Genomic DNA, 12,118 nt, shown 5'->3' with positions numbered 1-12,118 from the left:
TAAAATGAAGAGGCAGAGGATCTCGTCTCAATGCCCACGATAAATATCAGGATCCTGCAAAAGTCATAATACCTTACTGATTTCTTTGTTCATTCAATAAAGTTTACAGCATAGAAAGATTAATGCGAAAAGAGAAGGACAACAAACTTTAAGGTTTAATAAAGGTGTGAGCAACATTAAAACCAGTTTAATCTATGAAATATGTCCCTATTGACAGGGTCATATGATTTAGAGGGAATGAAGGAAGATCTGTTCAGTAATAATGTAAGTAAACAGGCACAGTTTCATGATCTACGTTTTCCTCTTTCCCTGCTGTTCAAATCTGATATTGATGTTATTTCATCTAAAATCACTTCATCTCTTTCTTCCAGAGCCAGTCCATATTTACTTCCTGGGTTTTGAACCTTAATGTAAAAACCATTGTTCTGCCTTTCAAACCTCTATGTCTCAATCAGTGAATGACCACGGTCCCTTATAATTGCCGAGTATGTGCATAAATTAAATTAATGAGTACGTGTCAGATTTTTTTATAACTTAACCCACAATAAAAAAAAGGAGGTCATTGTTTATGGCCCCAAAAAGAAGAAAGGTGCAAGGTCAACGCTCATTTTGACTCCACGTCATTCAAGACAACAAATCAATTAAGACAGAACTGGAGGTGAAGTTATGGACTGAAATTCAACCACATTGAGACAATGACAAAATCAGCTTACAACCATCTGAACAGTATTGCAATAATTAAAGAACTTCTGACTTTCAAAGAAATGATGCATCTATTTGAAGTAGGCTGGATTATTGTAACAGTGTGTTTACAGGTTTCAGTAAAACTTCTGTCAGACAGCTGCAGCTCATCCATACCGGCCTTGCTGCCTAATAAGGTATTATCTTAAAATGACTGCTTTATATAGAGTCTGCAACTACCATCCCTGTTACACTGTTATAACTTATCTTATCAGTTCATTCCATTCAAAATGTGTGTATCAATGACATTTTAAATAATAAACATACACTACATCTTTTTAATGAATTCATTACAATTTAGCCCCTAACCCACCACATTGCTCCTGCAGCTTCTTTTGAAGGATTTACTTGTCATTTTTCCTGCTTTTCTCGAGTACTCTAACCACCAAATACCATTTGTTACTCGCAGCGCTTGAGAAAATGTTCCATCAAAAGTACATTTTAGAAATCACCAACAATATTAGCTGGCTACTAAACAGTAAAACAAAATATCTGCCAGAACATGTGATGGATTGTGATAGTTTTTTTTTAATAATATGCAAGGAGATATTTAGAGCCTTTAGGTATTTGCAATGTGCAACCTCACATCCAAATATATGTAACCATTTTATAGTTGACCTGAGTACAGTTTAAATGACTTTGGATTGCGTTGATCATTTCTCTGTTGTAGCATCAAGTTACATTATCGGGCTGAAGGTTGAACTGTGCTGTTGAACCCATGCAATGATTTTATAGATGGAAACATCAGACATTTTAATTTGAGGAATAGTTTTAATAAAATACCCCTCACTCTTACAAATTATTTATACAACTGGTGAACATCTTTCTGTATTACAAACCAGTGAAGTGCTCCTCCAGCTGTTCCTTTTATTATCATTTCAAAATTTTATTGTACTGATTATTTTTTGGGGGGGTTCTTAACATCTTTTTTTTTTTACATAATTTGATGTATTATTATCATCATTATTATTATAGTAATCCAATATATATATAATATAATATCTTATATAATAATTTTTTCTTCAAATTTTACCATATTATTGTATTGACTTGACTAAGAGGCAATATATTGAAATATCAATGAGAACATGCATTTACATGAGGCCCATTCTGCCACGGTGGGAACTTCTTGCAGACACATGTTTGTAACCCTTCAAGATGATTAACATACTCCCTCCTCTCAGGTGTCATTGATCTCGTGTTGACAGTGTCAGTGACTGTTGGTCGGTGGGTTGCAACAATCCACTGTGGCTGTCACACTGAAGCCGTAATCACTTCAAACGCGTGAGACGTCCTCCTTATATAATGTTTTCTTTATAGAAAAGACTCTCAGACGTTCTTGCACTACATCCATAAGCACCGCGTAACAAAGATGAACTGGACAGCTGGAATTATAGTAGCAGAAAATTGCCTGGATATAAAGGTATAATCTTTCCTCCCTTTGTCACACTCCGAATCCAAATCAACTTTGAGGAATCCTCTTCCACCTAAACCTTCCTCCTGCATTGTCCAGGCTTCAGAAAGAGAAAAGGAGACTTGATTTTATTCCAGTCAACCAGCAGCACAAGGTTTCTCAGGAGAAGGTTTTCAATATAGACATACATTGTGCTGCCTCATTTATCTACAACAGAACACATCGAGTGTTATTGGAATACATTCATAGCCACGGCAACATTTCAAAAAAAGGCATGAACATCTAAAATATGTTTGAAAGTGATATTTGAAAATTACAATTATTTAAAGGTTGTTTTTATTATTATAACTATGATTTTAAGATTATTGTATTAATATTGATTATATTACACCTTGTTATCATGAATGATCTAGCCACAGTGCAAGGATCCTTGTTGTTTGGTGAGAAAGGGAATCTCTTTCATATTTGACTTATTTGATTGGATGAAAAAGAGTTTGACGTTACGTCTTTTATGGTTTGTCTCATGAAGGAGGGAAAATGCTGTGGCTATCTACTCTGTTAAAGTGCACAGACAACAGGCCTTACAACCTAAATGATCCAGCAGAGTGTGTTTTAATGAGACTCTGGATACAGGCTTATTATTTTTTATCATTTCCTAACAAGAAAACTGCACAAGGTTCTGTCGCCAGCATAGATCACTACACAAGACTTTGCCCTCAATTTGTTCAGCCCACGCTCGTCAATAAGATATTCAAAAAATAGCCAAACAAAAGACAACAAAATGAGGAATTATTTCCTACTGACCGATACATTTGGATGAGTAATAACTGGGTTATGTTTAAAATCCTACTTATTGGACTGTGGCAACATGGTAAATACATATGAGGATGTTAGCCGAACGTAGTGAGGTTGTTGCGCGGTGTCAGATTGAGGGCAGGGTGGTGGAGACACCACGCACTTTGTGGTGTCAATGGTTTCTTGCCTAGGAGGCTTTATAATGAGTCCCACTGTGTAGTTTCCTCTGTACATGTCAAAGCTGAGTATAGGGCCTCGTGCTTTTTTTTTTTTTTAAAGCACTTGTTCATTCTTGAAGTGTAAGTATGAAGACAATGTGAGATATATACTGTATATGATGATAATATTCCATTCTCCTTTGAACAGATAAAATCAACCTCCAGTGGTCAGAGTAGAGGGATTGAATAGATCTCACGTGGTCAGAGTTTGCGTGCACAATTCAGGAAGTACAGGAAAAAACTCTCACCACAAAAAAGAAATAAAAAAATGTCAGATCGTCTCTCATCATCTCATTCCATGATCGGCAAACCAAAGAACTTGGTCCGAAAACTGTGTTTTCCCCCTCAGAGACTCTTTTCTTGATTCAAATTGTCAAATGCACTCTCCTACTTCAAAGTGAGCCTACTCGCTTTATGTGCCCACGTCACGTTGCATTTCAGCAGCTTCATGTTTATCACAGAAATCCAGGTTAATTCTGGAGGACTCACTCGGATGTGTGGCAGCGAGTCCATTAGGTGTTGCAGGACACTGTTCGACTCTCAGCAGCCTATTCCGCCTGTCCAATCCCCTAAATCCTTTGGAGTGCTTTGTGCTATTGGCCGTGCCAGTTGGGAGGAAAAAAAAAGAAAGAGCTGGTGGCTAATGCTGTGGTACGGTCGCACCTAATATCTCTGTGTGAGGCAGACATGGGTGATTTATTATTATCTAACCATGAATTTGACTGGAGTTGGGAATTGAGGCCAAGGTCAATGGATCAAACGGGATTTGTGCTTGGGAGAATGTCAGTCTGATCCAGGAGCTGGGCCCAATCCTCTGGTGCGATGATATGGGGGGGTGGGGGGTGGAGGGTGGAGGGGTGGAGGGGGGCACACACCACAAACACACACCACAAACACACACCACAAACACACCACAGGTAGGCGAGCATTTATTAAGTGGACTATAACCCCCAGGAGCTTCTGACTGAAATAACATCCTTCAAGTACCTGCTCTAAATTCAATTGCTGAATTAAACCCAGCTCACTTGTTTATAACACCGTCTGCATGAATTTATTGTCCTTGATGAACTCAGTTTTAAATTATATGTGCACTAAACTTTAGTTGAGGCTTTTCTTTTTTTCATCAAATGGACTGTAATGATAAACGTCATGGAGATGAGTTATTCACGCTTTATTTCATTCATTCTGAATGACGGAGAGCTCCTACCTCATACTCCACATACTCCTCCTCTTCCACCTCGTAGGAAACCGTTTGAATCTTGATGTGCTCGCCATCTTCCAGCAGCTTCGCCTGGGGATCCTCTGTCCCGGGGGTCTCGGCCCCCGCCGTGTTCGACACCTCCTTCGCCTTCTTCTCTGTGAAGGTGGTCTCACAGCACTCACTTTTGTATTCCTTAGCCTTGATGCTGCCGCTGTCCTCCTTGTACAGGATGAAGTTGGGCCGGTAGAAAGCCTCCACCGCCAGATGCAGCGAGGTCGCGTCCAAAAGCTGCTGAGATTTCACCTTCCCGTTGGTACTGTAGCCTCCTCCACTCACGACGTTGCCGTTGTTGACTTTTCCTCCTCCTCCTCCGCCGCCCTCACCTCCACCTCCACCTCCACCTCCACCTCCTCCAGTAAAGTAGTTTATAATGTTCTCCTGGTACTGGTTATTAGGCAGTTCTCCCCCATAACCATTGACCATGTGCTTACTGTTTTTGTCCAGCAAGGGGTTTTGAAGTTCACTGAGGTTCTCCATAGCAACGGGGGTCAAGAGGTGAGCAGAGAGATGCTTCTCAGGGATAACGAGGAGATGGCAAAGTGACAGATAAAAGAGGCTCCTCAGCAGCGAGCGCCTTTGCAAGTTAAGGAGTCAGTAGCATTAAGCACTCTGAGATCTATAGAGAAACAAACAGCAGCAGAGAAAGACAAAAATAGTTTTTAGAGTCAGTAGAAAACCTGGGAAAGGAGGATTCTCTGACATCAACCAGCAGGCAACAGTTGCAAAGAGTCGAATCAAAAGTTAAACGCGCAAACTTCAGCCAAAGAGGCATGTAGCACAGAATCAGTCGGTATATATATGTGCATACACACATTCAAAAGACACGTCAGTTGGGATTCAACTTCTAATAGAATTTCAAAAAATGCATAATTTTCTTAATAAAACCAAGCATTACCCTGGCTATACATTGTATGGAGACTTTGAGTTGTTGAGCTGTTCAGCCATTGTTGATGCACGTTAATCTCATTTCATCCGCGTTACGAGTCAGCGGGGAGTAAATGTCACATTGTATTTAACTTATAAAATCTTTTGACGAATCACATTGTTGAGGAAATCATTTGCCTTCAAAACCAAACACCGTACAATAAATGAGCTTTGTTGCCATCAAGCTGCTGGGATTAAATTATTTCAAATGAATATATGCTCCACACGTGAATCATATCCTTAAATTGATACTGACCAGCATAAGAAAACCGATATTTATCATCAGCATTGTGAATATCCACAATTCTGATACCAGTCATACAGTGTAATGTTAATATTGTCTTTGAGAGTTTACGTCTCAGAGGACAGTTAATACAGCTGAGGATAAATATGTGCTTCCTAATCTATAGGCCATGTTCAGTTGTGATTCCTTTTCAAAGCTCAAAAGCACTCAAACAAAATCATAAACTTATTTTTCTTGCAGCTATTTTCACACTGCAAAAATAACCCAGATTTCCCTGTTTCTTCTCATCACCCCCAACCCTTTGTTTCCTGATTAATCTGCGTTTAAAATAGAAATGCCAAAAGCAGATTATTTTTTGAGGTCTTGACCCCAATCGTATATTTCTGGCTTACTCTGGCATTTTCCAAATGCTTGAAGGAAATAGATTTTCAACTGAAGACAACAAGATTACACAGAATGCACAAATGGTGCAGGATGATGAAAACACATTGATGGTTCAGAGATAATAACTTACACTCTGTTTTATGGTATATTTAGAAAGTTTTTGCATCTGCTGGTTGAATCATATTAAAGAATGATTTTTGCATTATGTCACGTATCGGTCAAACCAATATGCAGCCATAAAATTGTCAACCAGTCTACAAGAGGCACAGATTGTGATGCATCATTTAATGTTGGATGAGATACGAATTCAATCCAAGGCAAAATGCGTTGCTGGAAATTAAGCTTATTCGATAAAAAAGTAAACCTGCATTTCATCATGTTCAGCTTGAAATGCAATCAGTGTCACTATAGTTAATGTGGCAACATGTGGGCCACTAGTTGTCCATTAAACCACATAAGAATCAGGTGATACGTGATTTACCAGGGTTGCTCGGTTGTAATAGGAATATTTTGTATTTTTTTGTATTATTTTATTCCTCACTAATTAGACATATTAGTTAGAATATCTTATTTGGGTAAATAAAATGCTATCCATGCACTCGACCAAGCACATCTGGTTAGGTTGTATCGTGTCAATCGGTATATCCTGCATTCCTCTCCAGTCTCTCACTTTAATCCCCACTTCTTTCTTCGATCCTCAAGCTTCCTCCTCCTTTTCACTTTTATGTTGCAGTTTTTCTTTATTTTGCCTCCTCATTTTTCCCCGATGTGGACTTTCTGTTTGCTATACTCTTCGAGTTGTCTGCCCCATGAATAAAATACAAGCCCCGTGCTCGGAGGTTGCCCTGAGCTATGCAGGTACTGGACAGCCAACAAAAAGTTTCCACGGTTCCTCCCTGTTGAACCTCTTGTGTCTGAATTTGCTGACCTGGTTGTTCCACACCATTGCTTCGTTTGGTGTGGAGACTGCACACTTGTGTAGTTTTTCAGGTTGTTGACTAGTAGAGTGAGTCCGTTGCTTTAAGGATGAGATTAGGTGTATCTTGGTAGCTGCTGGCATGTGTTACAAGGGAAGGATGACCCAGGTTTAGACCCTGAAGTGACTTTGTGTCAAAAAGCAGAGCATGCATGGCAACTACAAGGGCGGCTATTTGTTGTTGGAAATGATCTGTGACCTCCCTGGTGGTGAGAGATGTAATAATCCACAGACATTTTCTGGATGTGAAGCTGATTCATTTTTTAGTAGCCTTCTATTATATTGGCTCCAACAGGGTGTCAAAGACTACTGTTGTGAAACACACCCAGTGTCCCAGTGATTTCAAAATATCAGAGGAAATCAAACGAATCAAACGACACTTAAAAGAAAGAGAATGCAATTTTAACTGCAGTAAATTCACATTGTGTTAATACCCAAGTGTTGCAGTGATTACCATAATTACACAAAACAACCTTCAAGTCTGGAGGACAAGGAGTCTTTAGTGGCTTCTACACAACAGTTTAGATTTAAGTAGGAGATAAACATTTTTTATCTGACATTTCTTTTCTTTTTCTTTCTTTTTTTTCTTTTTCTTTGCAAGAACACCAAATGAGAATCTGGTTTTCCAAACAGTCCAAAAGATTTTACAGTCTTTCTAACAGCAGTAGATTAACATTTAAGGCTTGATCTTGTTTAAATCATGCTACATGACATTATAATGCTCCCATTTTGTTGGTGATCAAGCAAGTACAATATGAGCGATATCACAAATACGTGTCTTCAAAAGAGGGTTTTGCATGCATCAGAGCCTCTTTACATGAAAAGGATCTGCTGGAAACTGCATTGTTTTCTTGTCTGTTTGCTTGAGTCACTGGTGATTGAATGACATGCTGATTCCCCCTTAAGCTCGGAAGGAAATATGATTCCATGGGGTTGGATGTGTAGGTGGAGGAAGTTATCAAGCAGATCAGAGCAAATTAAACACAGCTCATGAATCAAAAAGTAAAAGACAACATGTTAGCTTATCAGTCACAGAATTTCTTCTGATATATTCCACCAAAGAAAGAGTCCTGGGAAGCCAGCTGAGGAAATGACTCTCACCAGAATAACAGACTGAAGGCTTAGCTGGAGATGAATATACATTTGAAGCACTTTAATGCGCAATCATAAACAATTCAAATGTTTTTACATTGCACATTGTAAATAAATCTGTTTTCCTATACCCGCCCAAGGTTTTTGCACAGTCTGCAAAACGCACACGATAATCCGTATTGATGAAAGCACTCTAACACACTAACTGTATTTTGTGTTATTTTGCACATCTGTCAGAGGCAACCCTCAGTGTGCAGTGTCAAGAGAAGATCATTTAAGATAAGATGAAATAAGATAAACCTTTATTGGTCCCGCACGTGGGAAATTGCAGAAGTATATCAACTTCCATAAATGTATGCTTGCACCAGTTTTTACATATTTAGTAGATCAGGCCCTTTGAGTCTTTTAATAATATTGTCTGGCTATCGGAATGTGCAAAAGGGAAACTGCTAACAGGCTCAGTCACTCTGACATGGTCTGAGAAAGCAGACACAATAGCTGTCGGAATGACTATTCCTGTAAGTACAACTCTGCCATTTCCACTGTAAAAAAAAAAACCCTGCACAAATACTGCAAGCTGACAGAAGATTACTTTTTGTGTCATTACTTAGGAATGCTGGCAGAAATCTTTGTCATACTTCCAAACAGGTCATGGCTACATTGTAGAAAGTGTGAATTCAATTTCAAACTGTACAACGTAGGACAACTTAAAATCAGCGAAGTTGAGTGTCATGGATGTGGCCATCGTTGTGCACATTCGAGTGTGTGTGTGTGCGTGCGTGTGCACTTTTGTCTGTAGGCATGTGTTTGGTGTTTCTGTTGAGCTGTGGTAGATCAGGAGAGAGAGAGAGCGAGAGAGAGAGCGAGAGAGAGAGCGAGAGAGAGAGAGAGAGAGAGAGAGAGAGAGAATCACTTACATGTGATCCTCAGGTTGAGTGCCTTTGGGCACGTTGGCAGCGAGCCAAGGCCGTGAGGTAAAAGGAGCTGGGAGGTGCGACTGAAAGCGAATGAGGCAGAGCAATCATTGTTGCAAGGAAAACAATTCGGCATGACAGAGATGGCACTAGCGTACGCCCATGTGCTGCGGTGCGGCGGTATAATAGAGCCCCGTGGTGTCTGACAAGGGGTTAATAGATTAGCAACCTGTGAGCATTCAAGGTACGAGAGGATAAAAATGAGAGCGTGGCACTGCTATCATGCCAGCCACGCTGAGACATCTGTGGGCTTCAACCCCTTTAGACTCCAGTCAGCACAGTCTATTTCCCTGTGTCAGCCTGTTGCCAATCAACCTCAGACCTCTGACCCTGAAGCTGAGAGCGAGTATTACCAGGCCGGCCTCGAGGCCGGTGTAGCGACATGCCGCAGAATAGCAATGTATCCTATCTGCCGGCCATGTTTACCAACCTCTTTCACCCGGGCTGTGTCTCTGGGAGCTTTTCCTGGATACCACATGTTGAGATCTGCTCGCTCCGCTCAACAACAACAACTTCATCTTTCTGTAATTTAATTGGGGAAGCAGCGGCTGGCATATAATATGCATAACGAGGTAACGCCAGATAGTTATTGATGATCGCAAATCGGGATAATGCATGAGAGCTCACTGCTTGAGATGCAAATAGCTCCCAGACCACATTTGTCTCTGAACCTTAGTCCTGGCCTCGGCACATGAAAGTCCACTGACAGATTATGAAAACTATGAAGTGAGTAATGGGCTTAACACCGTGTTGACTGATCCTTTTATGAACTATTATCATCAAAGGAGAGTGTGTAAAATGTCGTAATCCACTTAGAATTAATCTGACGTTTATTCCTGTGTCAGCAGCCACCACTGATAGTCCGTCCTCTCTGTCTGCAGATCTATCTGTGCGGCTGATGGAACATTAAACCCCGAGCAAGGAGTCTCGACTCCCTGGAGCCTCAACTCTTCCCTTGTACTGCGACGCTCTTATCACTTGGTGTTCCCGACGTTCCCCACACCCCTGTCATATGATTCAGTGTTCCTTGATGTGTAAATCAACCACCTCTGTCACATGTGTTTAAATAATTCAACCGTGTTGTCAGTGTCAGCAAGTCTCGTAGGGGCGTAGTGTGAGGTTCTTCGTAAGTCGTCCTTGTTGGAAAAACAAAACAACTTTTCAGACGTTGATTACCCTTTTTCATCCCTGAATGCTGCAGTTTAAATAGTGATCCAGGCTGGCATCACTAGTGTCATCCTGAATGGTTGCAGGCATCCTGAGAAGATCAGAGGGAGGACGTGGGGAGACGGAAAGAGCCTGTGTGTGGGTGTGTGTGTGTGTGTGTGTGTGTGAGTGTGCACTGGTATTACTCATGGCCGTGGCTACATTAGTGTGTTTACAGTCGCACTGAGGGGACCCACCCAGTACCTTTAAGGAGATAAAACAAGCAATGTCATACATTTTTTGAAAGTATCTCAGTATGGTTACTTCATTTAAGGCAAAAGCATTTCCAAGAATAACTTATTGAATGCAAATGATAACAATCCGGATTCTAACACTAACTTTTCCTGAAAACACAGTGAAACACCCTTATCCTGCTTTCTGCTTTCTTTGTTTGGGAGATATAAATATCACTGAATGCGCTCTTTGGACAAGAGTTCTGACTAATCTCCACACAGAGGGAAAGCACTGTTACAGCTCAGAGTGGCTTGAGGACTTCAACACACAAAGAAGAGAATGAAGGGATGTTTTTTTCTTCTTCTTCTTCTTTTCTCCCTCTACAGCAGTCGCAGGTGAAAACTGTGAGCGGAGTTATTTTATCAACATCCTCCACCTCCCCCATTACTGAGGACACAAAGCAATGCGACACCTCTTATTTCTGTTTAGCTGTGAAATATGGACATGTGCGCTCACGCCAACAGCATATGGTGCGTAAAGACAGATGTTAATCTAGTATAGATAAGTACGGTGATTTTTTTTTATTTTTTTTTTTGCGCAGCTTTTTAAAAAGGAGACGCGACTGAAAGCAAACATCTGGAAAGATTCGCTTTGAAATATGATTTAAAAAAATTAAATAAAATACATTATTTTTTTTTTTTACCTTTGACTTCTTTTCAGTCCATATATTGTTTGGAGGGTGAAAACACTCGCTTGTTTTCGCCTGTGCATGATGTCCGTGATGCTGACGGTCTGGTCCGCAGAAAGAGACATTTCTCAGGACTTTATCGCTGGAAGAAATAGCCAATCATTTGTGGTGCGAACAGGTCTCCGATCGGTAAAACCCCGCCGCCGCCACAGCCGCGTAATCTCCCTCCCCTCTTCATAAATATGAAACTCCCTCTCCTCAGAGAGAGAGAGAGAGAGAGAGAGAGAGAGAGAGTAAGAGAGAGAGAGAGACGTTTAGCGACTGGAATTTGGTCGCCTTAGTAAAGTTGAAACAGAGAGAGAGAGAGAGAGAGAGAGAGAGAGAGAGAGAGAGAGAGAGAGAGAGAGAGAGAGGGAGGAAGAGAGGAGTCCTGGTGCGGGCAGGTTCAAAGGCGCGGATGGGAGAGATGGTGAGTGCGCGTTGCGGCGCGCGCAAAGCGCGAGTCAGAAGAGCGTCCACCCTGACGGACCGCCTGCGTATATTTACTTTCTGAGTGTTGAAAACATCATGCAAAGGAGGTTAATCTTATCTTAAGCGGATGTTTTCGTCTCTCTCTCTCTCTCTCTCTCTCTCTCTCTCTCTCTCTCTCTCTCTCTCTCTCTCTCTCTCTCTCTCTCTCTCTCCACCCCTTCCCGTTTTTATATCTGTAAATCATCCCCACGCAGCTGCGGGCTATGAAATGTTTTTAAAACCAAGGAATTACAGCTCATTTCGACACTCCCTGATTTAAATCAATTAGCCCGTTTCGACCCTTGCGAGGCAGCGCATAATGCCTTATGGTAAACCTGCGCACTATAAAAATGTTATTGGAGACAGTAAAGCCCAAAGCATACAGCACCGCGTGTCATTAAACTGAAAGGTGAGAGGACGTGATTGAGGAGGGCTGTCATGTTTTTGTGACAGTGGCGCAGGGTAGACAGCTGCTTCACTACCGACACACACACACACACACACACACACACACACA

The 12,118-nt window shown here is 41.0% G+C and overlaps 1 protein-coding gene across 1 annotated transcript in view; it reads right to left on the bottom strand.

The window, feature by feature from the left end:
• The window catches only part of syndig1l (synapse differentiation inducing 1-like), a 35,410-nt gene extending 24,109 nt beyond the window's left edge, over window positions 1–11,301 (bottom strand). Inside the window, exons 1-2 of the mRNA XM_080491416.1 lie at window positions 11,107–11,301; window positions 4,376–5,045 (exon numbers count right to left, since the gene is read on the bottom strand). Coding sequence (XP_080347542.1) covers window positions 4,376–4,906 — 531 coding nt within the window. The 5' untranslated portion in view covers window positions 4,907–5,045; window positions 11,107–11,301. The remainder of the gene's footprint in view (window positions 1–4,375; window positions 5,046–11,106) is intronic.
• Between the last annotated feature and the right edge of the window lie 817 nt (window positions 11,302–12,118).

The sequence above is a fragment of the Lipophrys pholis genome (assembly GCF_963383615.2).
Source record: "Lipophrys pholis genome assembly, chromosome: 21".
In the NCBI taxonomy this organism is placed as follows: Eukaryota; Metazoa; Chordata; class Actinopteri; order Blenniiformes; family Blenniidae; genus Lipophrys; species Lipophrys pholis.
The sequence above is the reverse complement of the archived record's forward strand: the minus strand, read 5'-3'. Positions and strand labels throughout refer to the sequence as shown.